We start from the raw sequence: 19,314 nt of genomic DNA, 5'->3' as shown, positions 1-19,314 counted from the left end.
TGGCTTCGTGTCGGTGTACTTTTGATTCTCGTAAAAGTTGTTCTCGTTGTTGTTGTTGTTGCTGCTGGTGATACGGTTTTATAGTTTTTCCCTATTCATGCATTTGAGCGTGTTGTTGCATGGCATTGTGTTTTTGTTGCTGTCGTAGTCGTTGTTGTTGCTGCTGCTGTAAGTTTGTTCTGTTTGGGATGCCGCTATTATCGTTTTGTGTTGTCGTCATCGTCGTCACTGCAAACGCTGCATAGCCAACCAACCAGCCAGCCAGTAAAGCGTTCGTATTTCGGCATTATTGTGAAGAATACATCTATCTCCTCATCGAGTTACGTCGCATGTGAAAGACAGTTTAGCAAACAGTATCGTGTCGGTAGTTGTCGCGAGCGCTTGCTTCTATTACCTATACATTTACCTATCGAAGATTATTAGCAGAGCGCTGTGTGTTCTCCATCACAGCGACGACAAGTGTTTGTGGTGTTCCATCCTAGAATTAGTGTAATAACAAATAAATAAATAATTGTTGTCGACCGGCCGATCGACCCAACGACTAAACAACCGTTCGACACAAAAAAAGTTTTTTAAAATTAATAGAAATTCAAAATTGAATTCGATTGGAAATCAATTGAAACTAGTGAAACACAAGTTGTAGGAAATACCGAAAAGAATGTGAAAATAAATCAAATCGAAACAAAGCAAAATGAAATAGAATATTTTTATTATGAATTGAGTTTATGTGTGATTTCAATACAAAATTGCTGTTTTGAAAAATTGATTATTTTTCCTCCAATTCAAGTTTTTATTCAAACAAGCAATGATGAACAGAACAACAACAAAAAGCAAATACAAAAACAATAACAACAGAAAAATTGAGGCCTATTTCTTTTTGGGGGTCTATGCAAAATTTGTTCGTTCTCATTGCATTTGCACGCTAGTGAATGTCTGTCTGGGTATATGTGAGTGTATGTGTGAATAGGCAAAAGGTTTATTTATTTACCACCCACCTACCAAAAACAAAATTGCAGCCACCTCAACAAGACTCTCACTCTCTTTTTTTTGCTATTTGGCATATAGTAGTTGCTCTTTGGGAATATTTGAATATACGTCCCATCTCCATGCAAACGAAACTCGTGCGAAAAGTGCGTTACGAAGTGTGCTGCCGCGGCGTCATCTTCCTCCTTCATAACCGTCACCCGGCTACCCTTGCCGCCTGGCCTTTAAAATTGCATTTGCTTTTCTCATTATCATTCCGAGCATATCTCTAGAGTTCTGCTGCTGCCGTTGATAATGAAGACGACAATGCAATTTTTTGCTATGTGACGCTTGGTCATTGCCGGTATCTTTAAAGTTTTTGTTTACAGTTTCGTTATCGCGCGTTTTTGTGTTCCTTAGGTCCCATGTCAGTATGTCCAGTTATTGTCTGACATTTTGCAAATAGCTCAAATGATGTATTGAATTACAAATTGTTTAAAAAATGAAGATTTGTAGTCACAAGTAATTGTTATTGTAATTAGCCAACACGAATTGTTAATTTTATACGGCATCGGACATGTCAGTGAGTGTATTTAAGGCGTATAGTGGACTCAATAATTTTGGTTAAAATAGAGTTGTAAACATCTTCATCTGTTCGTATTTTTAATTTTGCACGGTTGGTTGGGAGGAATTAGGTTAGCTTTAGGTGTGTTTATGTTTACTCCTATTATTGTGATAAACGGATTTGTTATGATTCATTTGACGTGTATTGTGTGAATATATTGCTAGAAATATTCATTGTTTAACAATAACACACTATGCCGGTTATTTCCTCTTTGATACTTAGGCACAAACACATTCACACACACAAATATTCCATTGGTTACATCAATTGACGAACGACCACCGGACACCGGCTTCAAGTATCTTCGCACATAAACAAACGGTCAATGTTATTGTTATTGTGGTGGCGCTTAACTCGTTTGCAGTTGAATACATATTTGCTCTGCAACCCCCCGTTCCCCACCTCCTCTTTCGGAGAGTTTCATTGCAGCTCAGCTGATTCTGTTCAGGTTTCGGTTGTTGTTGTTGCCTTTTTCAAGATTGTAACAGCTGATTATTCGTTGTAACTCCAATCTCATTTACCTTCGTGCTTGTTTTTACCAATGTTCGTTCGTTTATTCGTTCATTGTTGTTGTGCTTCTCGTCCGATTGATAAACGCATTGTTATTTCCGTATCCTCGTTAACGTGTAAGCCGAAGGAGAGTGTTATGGAATTTCCAAGTTTTTGTGGGATTTACCTGTGTGTCCGTCTGTGCGTGTGTTTGTGTGTGTGTAAATTCTCAAGTGATACCTTAACTATTTCTTGCCATTGTGTGGGTGGTGGTAATGATAATTAGAAGTTGTTTGCACGAATAAAGTTTCAAGTTGAACTTTTTTTCCACAAAGTTCAAAGTGCAATCGAGTAATGAGAGTGAAGAAGGAGAGGAGGAGGGGGGATTTCAAGTGATTATTCCGCAGTTTGCGTAATTGGTAGAATACAACTAATGGGAGAAACCTTAGAAATGTTTCCACTTGGGAATTGTTTTGCGATAACTTACAATGAAGTTTATGGTTATTTTCAATCTGAGTTGAAAAGTAAAACGGAATTTACACGAATTGGCGGGATAAATGTTCGATATCTGAGTGTGCATAATTCCCATAACATGTGTGTTGTATTAATTAAATGATAACTACTCAGAAAAAGTAAATTGTTTTTTTTTTTTAATCTAGAGTTTCATTTGAAAGCACTGCTGTCAAGCAAGCAAAACTAAAATTCCATTTTATTTACTTATCTTAACCCTTTTCTGGTCTTTTTCATAATCACACATTTTTCAATAATAAAAAACTAGTTTTTACACAATAAATTGAAATTTATTGAATACAATTTAGATGAGGGATTTTGCAATTATGACTTACAAAGTAGATTTATTTTATTCAATATGCAATTTAACATGAAGCGAATTACAGGTCGCCAGACAATTATAATAAAGTTTACGTCATAAGGTTTACGTTTACATTGTAAAACGTAATCTTGACTAGATCATATTTGTTTAAGGGAGAAATGATTTAATTCTATAGTCTGTCTACAATAGTTTGAGTTTGCCGTCGGGAAAATAGAAATGTATAAGTGAAATTATTGAAATAAATAACACTTACTGCTTTCATTACATTAAATACGATTTCGACGTGGGCACAGGAGTAATTTTCGAGTAAAAAGTTTAAAACATTTTAGATATTATTTTTTTTGAATGGATTGGTAGACAAAATTCTGTATTGATGATACGACGACAAAGGAAGGAAACTATAAAACCTTCACATGGATCTTTGATTTTTTTAATCGCTCTGGACCACGTATGGACACTAGCAAAAGCTTGTTAAATAGTTTTAAAAATTTTCGTTAGGAAATACATGTTTAGACAATATTAGCAGTAAATGAAGTAAGTACTTCAAAGTCTCTTCCATATTGACTAGGAAGTCCTTACTCGATAGTCTGTTGACTGTTTGTTAACAAGTGAAGTCAGAATGCGCCCAATTTTGTGTGATTCCTCCAAAAGTGTGTGATATGGTTTACGGCATCTTCGTCTTACTTTGCAAATCAAAGCAACTCGGTTGAAAATCATGTTAATGTCAAGACGGTCTTAAATTTTGAAGAAGAAACACATTGGCTAGTATAATAAAAGTCCAGAGAAGTATACTTCTCATTTGTCAATTTTTAATATTATAGAGTAATGCATTTTTGATGTTGACCTTTTGCAGATGTAAACTGTATTTGGGATGCCATGAATTGCGATGAAGGGAAGGAAAACAGTATTTTTAAGTTTTAATTGTCCTTTACCGCATTTGATTCGCTATACATGACTTCACATTCATATGAATCTTTTAAATACACATTCCGATTGAGAAGTGGTTGAATTTCCTCTGTTTTTGTAAGGTGGGAGTCAATTGAAAACTCAAAAAGAATTTTCTGCCAAATCGTTTGGTCCTATAACAAATTATCAATAATGGAAAATACATGACATTTTCACAAAATTGAAAAATATCAATCTTTCGGTTTCAGTGATGATAGGTCACCTCAAAGTAACCTGGATTAACTGCAACCAGAGACATAAATATTTATTATTAAATATTATTAAATATTAATTCAAGCATTAGTATTATTATTTTCTACAATATCAATATCTTTCATTCTCAAAATTAAATGTTCATTATGGCATTAAAAATATATAATTTGACTAATGATCCGAAAGCTATCAAGTTCTAGTAGAGCCTTTTTCCAATGCGAGAAAACAAGGTCCATATTATATTTATATCGATATATAGAACGTCTCGCGAATAAATATGCTGTTTTGGTACCATAATAGAATTTATCTACACAAAAAGTTCAAGTTCGGGCATTATCTCTGAACTCTGCCCCTCTGAGCTACAATGCAATTATTTCTGTGCGGTACAGTCAAAAGTTCAGATATCTTAAATCTCTTTCCTACCTCAAAGTGCACGTAAGTGAAATTACTGCATAAAAATAGGGCAATGTTACATTTTCTGGAATACTCGATCAATTTTGATTTTGAACAGCTAAATACAAAGTGCAGCTATGTACAAGGCATTTAAATCAAAACTAATGTATAAAAATATTTAAAATACCTTAAAAATCTAATTTCAAAATGAATATTTGACTACATTTGGTCAGTTCCAGTACTTTTTTAATAGCAAAGCCAGTAAAAAGGAAACATCTCAAAATCACTCTCAGAGTACAAAATAATTTGAAAAGTTCGGGAACGAAAATCTAGTAAATATGCCAAAATTAGATGACAATACTTCATGTTCCTGTTTATCATTTTTACTCGGACAAATTTTTCGAGTAAAAAGTGTACAAAGAGAACGTCATTTTGTTTTGTGTTCTCTTAAATTTGGTTCAATGTTTTACCAGTTTAGTGGGTTCAGAAAAAGGTTTCAAGTAAAAAGATGCAAAACTTGTAAAATAAGTAGATTCTTTCGGGTTCTGGAACGATACTTTATGTACAGGTATAAGTTTTAAAACGTTTACTCGACTTTTGCTTATGAGTTCAAAATTTGAATTCCCTCCCAGAAATCAATTCTGAAACACATTCCATTCCATGCCTCAACGTTTATATTCACGATCATTCTTCATAGCGATACTGTAAAAATGATTACCTCGAACGAAGTACAAAATTCAAATACACGCCACAATATTACTAATATTGCAAATAAAAATGTTTAAGTGTGAACATAATTGTATTAGGCATAGATTATCATTTTTCAGATGCTGCTGTATTTTAAATTATTAATAGATATATTTATCTCTCAAAATGCCACCATAAATTATAGAAATATAATTAAACATGAGTAACAATCATAAACATTGCCACAAAGACCCCTTTCCCCGCCAACAGCGACAGCAATATCTTTGAAAACGGCCTCACACCAAATCGAATGGCCATCAAATAGAAGTAGACACATCTATTCGTCTATTCATTCATCCATCCATCCAACCAACCAACCATCTATTGGAATCAAACAAACATTTAGGTATGAATACCATGTAGATGACTTGGACGAACATCATCATCCTCATCATATGTATGAATTAAACGACGTAGACATACAACAATAACAATGCATATTACGTATATTTGGAACAAACGTCTAACGTCTACACACTCACAAACATACACCATTTGCAGCAGTAGTCTATTGCAAATATGGTATGTACGTACGTATGTCTGTATGTGACAATGAATGTGTTAACATGCAGTCGAAGCTGGCGAACCAGTGCAATTGTTGTAATTACGTAGTCACGTGTATACTTGATTGGCAGTTAGCGCGTTTGTTTATTGGTTTCACATGCATCCCATCTACGGACACTCACTCACACATATAGAGAAGAATAACTGTGTGTAAGTGTGAGTATGTATCAAATATGAATGAATTGCTGCCATATAAATATATCAACTTGATTACTATGATGGTTAAATTAATGGCAACAAAATGCACTGTGCAATAAAATTCCAGTGTAAGAAGAAAGACAAAGAATGCAAAATAGGTGGGAATTAAGTGTAGGCGCTAAGATATGTCAGAAAATTGCGGTGTCAATTCTTAATTGCAAATATGGAAGCAATAGTAAGCTAAATAATTACATTCGATGTATCACTATAAAATAAATAATAATAATATGTTCAATTTTCAACATCACTGTAGTGAATTTAAGGAAAAATTGAAAACAATTATAAATTGCTGACATGTGTATATTTTTTTGGAGATTCTGTTGTTCGGAATAGTCTCACTTGATAAATACATATACATACATGCATATTCCATATAACGAAAAAATCATGCAAAGGGCACATTGAGTATAAAAAATTAATTTGACATTTAAAATACAATTAACAGAAATTGAAAAAAAAATTGTTCTTAATTAAGTCATAAAATGTTAATAAGCTGCAAGGAGAGCTGTATGTGGTTAATATGGTACAGCGTTACCGAATTTATTATAAAATTCTTTAACATCGTAAAGATATTTTCAATAGTAAATTTTAGTATCGTTACATGTCAAAACATAGACCAAAATTTCTAAATACTGATGATTTGTAAGCGCAAATTAACATCTATTATTTTCAAATTTTGGTGAATAGAAGCAAACCCAATATAACCTTCAAGGTCTTTCTGGATTTTCAGAGTTGAATTAATAACTAAAAATTAATCAAACTGACAAATAAGGACCTCAAGAGTATGAAGAACTTCTCTAGAGTAGAGTACTAAATATTTTCTTCTTAAATAACAACGATTATTCTTATAGCAGGTAAAGAAATGAACTTCTTATATATGACTGAAATGTCTCGTTGTAGAAACCCACGAGTCTTCTTATAGATGGCCAATAGTATTGAAACCCAAGCAATGTTTTAATATAGGAATTTATAATTTCTTCTCAGGGAAGAAATATTTTAATACTGTAGTATTTTTTTGTTTATATTTTGAATTCTACGATAACTAACTGCCTGTCTTGCGATTGTAGCCGATGAATTTTAAATTATATGTTTGTATACGACTCCCAAAAATTAAAAACTTTAGGCCCTACTATATATTTGTTAAATGTATAATCCAACTTAATTGTTGTTGCATTTTTTCTTTCTTTGTTTCTTTGTTGCAGGCAGTGTAGTTGTAGTCTTTAGTATCTTTGAGGTAGATCACAACACAACACAACATTTGTAAAGAAAACACCAACAGGCAAAACAAGAAATCAAATTGCAAAACAAACAAGCCTTATAGTCAACTTTAAATTAAAAAGTGCATAGCAAGAGGAAAACAAAACAAAACAAACAACCAAAAATCAATTTAAAAAATCTCAATACATAAAAATAAATCCAGTTTTAATAAACGTCAAGAAAATAAAACAAAGTGCTAAATTTAAATAAATAAGTCGATTTTCCATTACATTGAAAATTCTATTTGGGAAAAGTCGTAAATCATTTATACTATCTGTCGCTTGTCTATCTATCTTTCTCTGTCGCTCCACGTCATTCGACACAATTGTTCTTCGACGGAAAGTGCTCTAAAGTGTGTTCGTTTTTTGTATTTCCAAAAAAACCTAAATAACAAACAGTAAGCCAGTAATTGAAAATTGTTCGATAAAAAAAATAATTATTGAAAAAAAAAATTAATTGTCCTCACAAACAAATGTGTCAATAAAAGAAAAAATAAATTAAAAATATTTTAAAACATACCGCAATATCGTTAAAAACTTTATTTTAAAAGATTTTCACTTTTTCTACGTTTTTTATTCGAACAAAGAAAAAAATAAAATAAAATAATGAAATAAAACCAAGCTTCTGTGTATTGTGCCGCTTTAGAATCGTACAAAATAAAGTTAACTCAAACCATAAAACTAATATAATAAATTAATTAATAAAATCTAGTTAAGTGATCAAGTGTTGCCTTTGTGTGAAATTGCGCAAAAAATAGTTGAAATATTTAAAGTAAGGTCTTTAGAAATACATTTTTTAAGAATAAGAAAATTGAAATTAAAGTTCTCACCTCCTAACCACTTTTTAAATAACAAAACGCACACTCTCCAACCACATCGTCTTTCCATTGATTAAAGAGAATTTCTGTTTGGTTTTTTACTCGTCATCATCACCATCGTCAGTAAGAGCAACATCATCAGCATGGACATGAAAATCGATCAACAGCAAACAACAACCGCTCAACAGGAGTTGGCATCGCCATCCGAGGTGCCAAATGATCCAGGGTAGGTATTGAATTATACTAGTAATTTTCCTTTGAATTCTATATCGGAGATGCTGACTATCATCGGGTTTTATAAATACTAAGTTTGAATCGGTCAATATAAGAACAATTAACTATTCCCCAAGACTACCAACCCATTAAGGGAAATGTTCTCCACACAATCTGTTCTTTTCCTTGAAAATGTTTAGCTGTTGAGAGCAATAGTTTAATGTCATTTGTTTTCTAAATAAGTCAACTTTTCTTTGTCTCCAAATTCAGCGTTTCAATTCATGCAGGGATATCAGAGGCATGGATTTATTAAAGAATATGTTTTCAAGGTCTACCATAGGGACTATAAGAGGCGTGGATTTTTTAAAGAATATTTTTGGATTTTTTAAATTTAAGCCAAGTGTGTAAAATGTATAGTAATATATAGCCAGTATAGCTACATCAAATGAATATTGGCCCTCAAGTAACATTTCAGAAAATTGGTTCCAGCAAATTTTCCCATAATTTGTTGAATGTCTCACAAATATTGTTGGTAGTCTAAGTCTAAGTTGGTACTAAGTCTTATGCCTACATTCAAAAGGAACCATAATTGGTCCCATTCTATTTCAATAGTTAAGGCCATATTTCAATTCCTATGAGGCCAATATTGTTAGTAGAAAATGAATAATTCTCTAGAAAATCGGACAATATTTGAATTTGTAAATTTGTTTTTCTAAAATAAAAGTGCAAATTCCAACACATTTATGCTGAACCGATATTTGCGTTTAAATGCCATGTTTGTGAAATTTATTCATGTGTATAAATTGTAAATGAGCCAACAGATGGATCTGCAACTTTGTCAGCATAGATAATTAAAGGGTGATGCGCCAATGTTTATTGTCGCGAAGAGTGAACCCATTCAGAGTCAATTAGTTAAGAACAGAAAAATCTAAATAATTAGAGATGACAATGCAAACGAATAAAAAAAAAATAACCCAAAGGTATCAAATTAACACAATTTGTTTTTGTAAAAAAAATATTTTTTAACAGATAATTTTTTTCAGTATATCTGTTTTAACAAAAACAGAGATTAATTTTTTCTGTAAAATATATTTATTGGGTTTGGTATTATTAAAATATTTAATGTATTACTATACATAAATGTTTTCTAGTTACTTACTTACGGCTTCGACTTTTCACCTTTGAAAAATATAAACAGATCTTCAGATATTTTGAAAGATTTTTTTTTTTTGCAAATGCTATAAATTAAATGAAATTCTCCACAATTTAATTTTGCTAAGTTTCACAAATACAAAACTACTTTTCTTCTTCGAAATAATATTTATCGATTTCTTTGCCTTTGATTTATACGACTTCATTCACTTTGCTAACCTCATTTGAAAATTGAGTTTATTAGAATGATGGATCAACTCCAATATCTATTGCAGTTATCTGCCAACGAAGTGCGAAAAAAGTATTCGGCCCAGGCATTCATTCGATGGATGACGAGGACGTGCATATGTGTGAGTGTGCGTGTGTTGGTGCATGCAAGGAATTGTTGTGGCTTCATTTCCATTTCCATAGCCCGCATTTGGTGTTGTTGCACTTTGGATAATTGTTGACGCTTTGGCGACTAAAAATATTTTGGCAAAGAACAAAGTGAGGAATTATATTAATAGCCTCACATTTGTATTTCAGCTTCGGTTGGTGCTTCTCGTTCAGTCAGCCAGTTCGTCACTCACTCAGTCCGTCATTCATTCACTTATTCACTCAACTCCATTTCTACATCTGCTGTTGCGGTTCTGTTTTCTGTGTGCCACGAATTTCATTTCGGATTTGGTCGTTTTCGTTGTCTTCTGCTATAGTAAACTTCCTTAAACTATTCAAAATACTTGGCTATTCATCTTCATCTCCTTTTTACATGGCTCGATTTGGTGACGGTACTGTTGCGCTACATTAGTCTATTGGAAATATCTGGCAAGTAGTTGTGTTTTTTAATTAGAAGATGTAGGTTAACAAATTTGCGGGAAATAATCAACAAATGTTGCAGTATTGTATATTCTCAATAATAATAGGCATTATAAGAAAACAAGTGAATTTTGTTCATAATATGGGATTAATGTGGCTTTTGGAAACATTCATAATCGTTGGAAAACAGATATATATATTTTGAAATTACGATCGAAACAATATCATCGCAAATCCGCTATTGGGAGAAAATATGCAACTGAAAACTAGTCACCATATAACATTAAAATAAAAATTGATTAACATTCTCTATTTACAATTTTAGTACGTTCAATGGACTAGTAAATGAACTTAAATTGAATTACCCTCTGGAACAGTAGAAAAGGAAAATTTAAAAAAACACCATTAGGGATACATTTTTATATAATCTGTATATAACCTGGTACAATTCAAGCATTTTCTTTCGTAAAACCCTTTTCAAGCATTTACAATAAGCCGAAATATATATATATATAATATAAAAATTTCAGAAAGACATGCATCTACCCAATTTCCACATATCTTTCTTATACCAGTCTCTACTTATGGTCCATTGCTAATCTGTGGGTTAACATTGAATTCACATGGTAGCATTTAATTTGAGTAGTGATATTAGTTACCTTCTTCTCTCAAACAAACTAACAATTTTAAAGTTTTTTCCTTCTTAGTTTTAATAACACACTTCTCAACTTTTCTCACCATTTCAAATTCCAAGTCCAAGCTGTGAAAGAAATCGACAGACAAACTAAAATGCCAGGCAAGGCAAACTAACCGCAATGAGTGCTGCAGTCATTCAGCCAAGACATGTTCACAGGGAAACACCAAATTGCTGCCTTGCAGCAAACAGCTTCTTCTATTACACATTGCTTGCAGTTGCTGCTACATGCTACATAATGCTGCAACTGGCACAACACACGTTCACATGGCATTGCAACAGTTGCCACCGAGAGGAAACCCATAACGAAAAGTAAACTTTAAGAAAAATCACCATAAAGGCACAAATTCTAATAGTTGAGTACTTGTCAGAGAGCGATGGGACAGAAGGGGGATGTATATCTAATAATTTTGGTTTTCTTGAATGGAGGGCTTCTTCGCTTTGTGGAAGACAAACAAGAACAACGACACAGTGAAGACAACTGAATAGGTGGTTGGGTTGCTTGGATTTACACTTTACATTCATAGCTTCCAATTCAAAAATGTTGCATACGCACATACATAAACACATACACACACACACGATTACTGCAACGCAGGCCAAATAAATGTATTCATGAACCTGCAACACATGAAGATGTATGTGCGGTCGAATATTAGAGTATTTCAACTAAATGTACATAGATCTAAAAATGCATATGTGTATATAATTATGTAATAAACCACGAAACCAGACAAATCTCCCCAGCCGCATTAAAACTTAATGACATCTGTAAATGCAGAAACAATTTGAATGTCAATATTATTGTATTGTCCTCGTTAAGATTTGTCGCAAATACACTTTGCCATGGAAATCAATTTTTGTTGTGACATATTAGAAAATGTTCTTTGGATTGTTATTTATGAAGGCACTCTTATAAACAAACGTGTACGCATATTTTTACTCCATATATATGTATATGTATTGCTCACACACACACACATGTGCTATCACATCTTACTGCATCTGTTAACGTCATCAGATGCATTTTGTGAATTAATTTAAGATTTATGCAAAAACTATTTTTCATCGCGTCGCCTTCGTCTTCCAACTTCAACTTCCATACGTTGACATGCCATTTTCTTTGGGGGTTTCTTTTTATTCTGTCACAAGACAAATGATTTCACACGCATGGGATTTTTGGATTTAGTACTAGAATTAGTTTTGTGGCATTCATAATTAGCGGTGGAGGAGCGGCGGATAAAGTTTTTTTTTTAAACTGAATTGCTATTAATTGCTATTAATTGCATTATATACTTTTTTATATACATTTAGTTATTGAAATTGAAAAAGAAACGTCGTAAATATGGAAAAATGGGCCAAAATTACCAAAATAAGTTTTTGTGCAAATTATATGCGTCTTATAACATTGTTATACGATTGGTTGGAAAACAGAACTGAATTGATTGAAATTTACATAAATCACTGATGAAAATGGATGCAGCTAAGATCACGGCGGTGGGGATACATCTCAAATAGATAAATTTGGGGCAAACCAATTTTTGATTTTCCCTGAAATATATCATTAATCAATTATGCGATCTTCAGGTATAAGATACACATTATGGCAAACCATTTGGTAGTTTAATGCAGACTCATATATGTCCCATATATATGCATATATACATACATGAGACTAAATTGTATTCATACATTTCACTTAAATGTAGTTAAGTGCATTACATGCTGTTCTTTTTTGTCTATTTTTGTTGCTGCTGTTGTTTGTTCCACACTGCATTTGACAACAACAACCACAAATGTAAAACAAAATCTGCATTTATTTTCTTCTACGCTGCCTACATTTAAATATAGAATGTTGCTGTTGCATCTACTTTAACTCGTCCGTTCGTTCGTTTGTTCGTCCGTCCGTCCATTCATTCATTTGTTGCTTCATTCATAGGAACTGATGTTGTTGCTGTTGTTTATGACAGATATGTAAAGTGGCGGTGGCGAAGGGGTGCGGTGGATAATAGTACATTCATAATTTTGTTTTTATGGTTCATGATTCAAATGAATTGAAAAGACATTCATTGCAATTGTCCATGTGTATCTATTTAGAACAAAACCACAATACGAGCAGCAGTAGCAACAATAACAACCACCAATGAATCAAAGAGTCCGTAAAAGATTTACTTTAAATGGCATAGATAAGCCGTGTTAAATGCGAATGCAACTTCAAACATCTTTTAGAAGGTTTGGATGCTGATTTGATCGGAAAGTATCTGTAGTTCAACATTTTACTACAGTTAAGTGGAAAGGGACAAATGAAATGTATGTAACGTTACAAAATCGGTTGCAATGATTTACATTTTTTGTATTTTCGAAATTTCATGTGGAATAGAGTTAGAACATATTTTTTTCTGAACATCGCTTATTATTGAAGCTAAAATATTACACATCTCAATAAAAGGAGGAGAGATAAATTTTTGTTTAAAGGTTTCTGGCACATATAAATATACATATATATTTGTATATAAATATAACAAATGTTTGATATACTGAATTAGGTTGTATAGTATATTTTCTATTATTTAGTTGTGCACATTTACATGAAATCGGACAAGAATATATTAGGTTGGGGTAAAATAAATCTATTATTTTCATATCAACTATATGACTTTATTTAACATGCTTCAGAATGTCCGATTTGGGCCAAATATGGCTGTTACAGTATCGGAACCATAAACACCAATCACAATTATATCTGCTTGGTTGCATTTTCGCCTTTGTCAAAGAAAACTGTAAAATGTACCAAATTTTCTCTTTGTTCACTTCCATTTTTAACACCTTGTAACTCACAACTGAATGCACCAAACTAGAAACAACGAGCATAAATCTGAAATTGTTTGATAAATACATTACGAGAAATCTATCAGTACAACCATCTGCCGGGAAAATAATGGATTTCCTTTTCCCCAACCTAATATTTAGAGGCTACATATATACAGTGGTGGCCTCCTAATTAGCACACACATGAAGGTAAAAGTGTTTTGATTAATCCCCGAATTGTTGGGAATATTTTTAAATAATATGCGCACTATACTAGAGCGATTAATTGTGGAATTTCTTACTTAAATGCTATTGATATTAATGCTATTGATGAACCATTTTCAGCAAACAAGAATATATTTAAAGTGGCAATAAATCGTATTGTAAAACAAACATTGGGAATGCCAACCAAAAAATAAATAATGGTCTAGACCAGGGCTGTCCACACTAGTGCATTCAAAGTTTTGTGATTGTATTTGTTTGAAATACAAAATTTTCAAAAGTTCTGTTCCTATGTCGTATACTGTGAGGAATTTTGTAAAAATATTATTTTCAAATTTTAAGGAAAAAAATGTATTCAATGCAAACATTGTTTTTGATGACAGTTTTCCCATATAAAGATATATTTGTTTCCGTTTCGTCCTTCCGCCATAGTATTGGTCATATATTTCGACTCGTTGCGAACTAAGGTTTGCCAAAAATATACACATTTTTTCGGTTAGTGTATGAACACAAAAAGAAATGAATGACAATTTTAAAAATATGTTTTTTTATTTTCAAATATTTCTCTTTTATAATTGTATGTGTGAGCAATTTGACACACACCGACAGCCCATGGAACCTATTTTGGGCACTGCTGGTCTAGACTTTCCTAGTATAACTTGAGACCCACAAATATTTATAAAAATAACCAAAAAATCGACTGTGAAAGGCTTTGAGAAAGAAAACCAGTATATGTTTGCAGTATGTGAGGAAATATAGCACATTCATACATTTTTGCTGATCATCTGAGGGGGCTACCGCTTTAAAACTGAATCGATTTTTGTAAACAATTTCACTAGGTTAAATGCAACATGTACATTGATAACTTTTTTATGATTAATTCAGACATGTTTAGAATTTTCGGCGAAGATATTTCGCTATTTAGCGTATACTTAATAAATCGTGTTACATTAATAATACGTACCTCTGCACACATAATTTTTATTAATCATACGTTATAGTTAAACACAAGAAACACATTAATTCAACACAGAGTAAATTAATTAAACATCAATTTGATTTCCCAAAAAAGTCCATATGCAAAAATTGTTTGATCCATTTTTAAATTTTATAAAAAACTAAAATCGCTATCTCATCCCATTACTACCCAGCAAATTTGACAATGCGATTTGTAAAAAAGTTGTCATTATTTTATATATAAGCCACTTGCACAACATTCGCAATGGAAAACTTTCCAGATGAAATTACCACCTTCTGTACTGTTAATTTTGTTTTTTTGTTTTTTTCACAATGCACCGCGAACGTTCCTCCAACCGGATATTTATCAATTGAATTTGCATACAACCAACAATACTAACTCTCGACAATAATGGCAACAATAACAACATATCAAAGTTCTTCATCTCGACTCGGATGGCACCCAATCGCTGACAAAGTACTAGTTGTTGTTGGTTTGTTTTTTCTGTTTCCTTTGCCCACCAGTCAACCAAGCAAACACCCTGCCAACCAACCAACCAGCCAGCCATCCAACAATTCAGTCAGTCAGCCAGTCCATTTGATTGAAAAATCACCATGATTTGTGGATATATTTTTTACTTCTGTATAACCGCGGCCACAACAACCATCACTTCTGTAGGAGAATGGAAAAGTTGTTCTTGTTGTTGCAAATGAGTTACTTACGGACCTAACTACCTTTGTGCGGCATAACAACTGCATTTGTTGACCCCTCTCTAGAAACCCAAGAACTGTAAGAAAATCAGTGCTTCATATTGTTGTAGGTGTATGTGCTTGCGATCGTCATGAAGCTGAAGAGAGCGCGGGGCCACTGAGTAGAGCCACTGACATTTGCGATGCAGACAATTTAAAGTTGTGCACTGGAATAGCGACAGGAATAGCTTTCCACACGATTTAATCTATGCATTGCAAAGTAAAATTATTCCGTCTTTCTGCCTTCCACCCAGTTTTTATTCCATTATCTGATTGTTTATCTTCACAATACTATTAAAAAGTTGGAATATATTTAGAAAGGTAGAAAAATAGAAGAAAACGAAAAGAAATCTAAATTGTAATTTCAATGAAGTGCGTATAACGGTTTTTACTAACACAAGGATGAGTGGAAATTCTGTCGTATGGCTGCAGTGGCTATGTAGTGTGCCTCATTGAAAATAAAGTTGTTAGACCCCAAATATGTTTATATGACATATTATTAATACATTGAGGTCGGTTTTGATGGGATAGAAATATTTTAGATAAAACGGCATGCATATTAGAACTATTAGCGGTATTAACCCCCCTCTATGAGGATTTATTTGACATATATGCCATGGAATAGACAATTTAAATCTGCTGGATTTACTGAATCCATTACAATATAAATGTATTATAACTTAGATATACATATGAGTACAATTTAGTAAAATCATAAATCGCATGTTATACCTCAGAATAGAGCTCTATATTGAGTCACATAGCTTTTTTTATAAATTTATATTTTATAAAATATGTTTTTATTACTTTCATACAAATGAGCGTAAATTAATGAGCTTTGAAATAGTGTATGCAAACATACTACAGTTTGCATTTCGAATTCAATTGGCCAGATTTTCTAAGGTCACGTTCGTTACTAATTTCATACATATACATACATATGTACATATCCACATATACCATAATTTGTAATAGTCTGTATAAATCTCTAAAAACAACAACATTCATTAAACAATATTTGTAGTTATGCTGCCGACATAAGCGCCGTTTGCCACAGTCCTCAGCAGCACAGACGACACAGAACGTAACTGCATCCACACCTCCTCCCTTCATTTGGAGAGGGCGTTAGTTTGTATGTTTGTGTAAAACTTTTTTTGTTCAATGCTTTGATTGCAACTGTTGCTGAATGTTGCAAATTGAAACCAAGCAACAGACGAACTATTCACCAGCACACGAACACACACTCGGATAAACTTGCATAATTTGTCAAGTGAAAAATTACTAAAACTACAAGACGATGAGCCAGTCATTGCCGGTCGGATCATCTGTTCTCCTACGTTGCGCACCATCTCTTTATGAACTGGAACCAGTACAAAAAAGCCTAGTCAAAGTCTCATTACTGGCATCTCTGTCACCACTATCTGTTCTGTGTGGCCACATGTCCGATTATTAGGGTAGGCTAACAATTTGCCCCAGTGGGGAACCGTTGCAAATTTTTGAAACGTTTTAAGTAAAAATTAATATCAATTGATAATGCCTAACGCTTAATTTATTATATTTGAAACATTATTGTGAGTACATAATCATACACCCTAATACACATTTATCTTCTCGTTCTGTGATAAAAACAAACCTTAATTTGGGCTTAAGGTGGTGGGGAAACCCCCTTGTTTGTCGTCATCATCATCATTACATTCTGCAAGGTTTATTGTTGGAGCGTCAACAACGTTTTGCTATGCCTTCTTGCCACAAACATGGGTGTTTTGTTGAGCACACACACACGCATTCACATCTATAATGAGACACACACACACACACAATTCAACTACATACCGGCAATGTACGGGTGGCTGATATGTTTATGACATTGCCAGTTATTTTACATGCCGGGAGGAGTACGCAGACCCGTTATGGGACTGCTGCTTTCAATTGCTACTGGGTAGCCCATTTAAACATTCGTTCATTCATAGTTTTGCTGTCGTGGAATGGCAAGCGTTATATTTTGGTGCTGCTGCTCCAATACAAAATTACTGGGCTTTCCATAGCAAATATTCTCGGCAGCAAATAAATCTACAACAACTACTACTTATGTAAAAAACACAAATGTTGCTTCTCGTGTTGTTGTGTTCCAGTTCTTCTTCCTATTCCACATAGTATGTATCAGTGCAACAATAAGCCAACCGAGCGGGCTAAGCTGAGCTGGAATGAAATGCCTGAGCCAACTGGGTTGGGTACAATGATTTGCAACTACAACTACAACGGATGGCTAAACGACCGACTTATGCTTATGTTTGCAAGCTTGTTGTTATTCTTCTTCGCGCTTACAAAATGTTTTCTACGATAAGTATGTTCATATGAGTGTGTGTGTGTGTGGGTACACAGTGTTCGTAAACAACAACAACACACATATGCATATAACTATAATGTTTATATACGTATTTAGGCAAATATATATAAATATGTATTCAAGAACCAATCCTCATACATATATATGTATATATTTGTATATATGTAGTGCAATTTTAATAGAAGGCCTAAATGCATTTGTGTTGTTCATATTTTTGGGGGGATTTAAAAGGAAAACTACTTTTAAACCACTACTGTGAACTTATTTCTTTGCCGAATTATGTCTTATCACACGGATATCGATAGCCAACAACGAATATATTACTCGTATAAATAAATTAGCAAAGTTTTTCCATAACTAAGACATCAGAACTAAAACTTCAAAAGTCATATTAATCTTACCTTTGTAGCTCTTACAGCCTAGTAAACCCTCACTGTTCTATAATTGACTAGTAAAAACTTATGTGTGCTATTAATATTTAACTATTCAAAAAATATTTAAATCTGTTGGGATCTTTATATGTATGCTGTCATTGTGATTGAACTGCTAGAAGTTCAGGTTGGAAAATCCTGCTAGAACCTTCGATATACGAAAATGTAGTGGGATCTTAATAGGAACTCCACCCCTATTTTACACACAAAAAACCTGGAATGCCAAATTACACTCACTTAGGTTGAAAGAACCGCCTATGATCATGAAGGGAGGTTCATTAATATGGGGGATTTGCGAAAACATGGTCCTATATTGACATTTTGGCGAAGAAGTTGCTTTCCCTTAGGTTCGTCATATTTGAGGAATGACATATCAAATTGTCAGTATAAAACATAGGAGTAGTAGCCATGTACTGTGGAAATCACAGAACTTGTGGGTACATATTTTTTGTACAAAATTTCAAATATTGGGATATTTACAGACATATCTAAATCGACTTCCGGGGTGTTGCAAATGGGATGACAAATTTAAGCTGTGAAAAAATCCAAAACAAATCACACCTTTAGTTCCGATAGAATTGAATTCCACACATGGACTCCGTAAAAATTTAAATTTTTTTAGATGGGGCAATATTTTGCCTGACAATCTGTAATCTGAAATGATAGCAACATAACAGTAGCTTTAGGGATATTATAGGAGAAATCGTTTTAAAACACATATGATCGGTACTGTTATATGTTATATACAAATTACCAATACATGGGACATAATACAATATAATATGAAGATACCTATTTGTTAAATATTGCTAACTGTATCGTGATTTCATCAGACATTATTGTCTTTAAGTATCCTCAAATAAGTGAAGCAGCATGTCAGTACCTATCAACGGGTCAAATAA

General features: G+C 33.1%; 1 protein-coding gene and 1 long non-coding RNA gene across 2 annotated transcripts in view; both read left to right on the top strand.

The window, feature by feature from the left end:
- Positions 1–251: 251 nt before the first annotated feature.
- On the top strand, positions 252–7,239 carry LOC133329052 (uncharacterized). Its single transcript, XR_009754301.1, has 2 exons — positions 252–489; positions 7,172–7,239. It is a non-coding gene; the product is annotated as an uncharacterized LOC133329052 (long non-coding RNA).
- A 906-nt stretch (positions 7,240–8,145) lies between these two features.
- The window catches only part of LOC133329041 (RNA-binding protein Musashi homolog Rbp6-like), a 128,435-nt gene continuing 117,266 nt past the window's right edge, over positions 8,146–19,314 (top strand). Inside the window, exon 1 of the mRNA XM_061537539.1 lies at positions 8,146–8,269. Coding sequence (XP_061393523.1) covers positions 8,187–8,269 — 83 coding nt within the window. The 5' untranslated portion in view covers positions 8,146–8,186. The remainder of the gene's footprint in view (positions 8,270–19,314) is intronic.

This window comes from Musca vetustissima, unplaced genomic scaffold (assembly GCF_032173495.1).
Source record: "Musca vetustissima isolate MV318-11 ecotype Yass unplaced genomic scaffold, APGP_CSIRO_Mvet_v1 utg31629, whole genome shotgun sequence".
In the NCBI taxonomy this organism is placed as follows: Eukaryota; Metazoa; Arthropoda; class Insecta; order Diptera; family Muscidae; genus Musca; species Musca vetustissima.
This window is presented reverse-complemented; position numbering and strand designations above follow the sequence as displayed.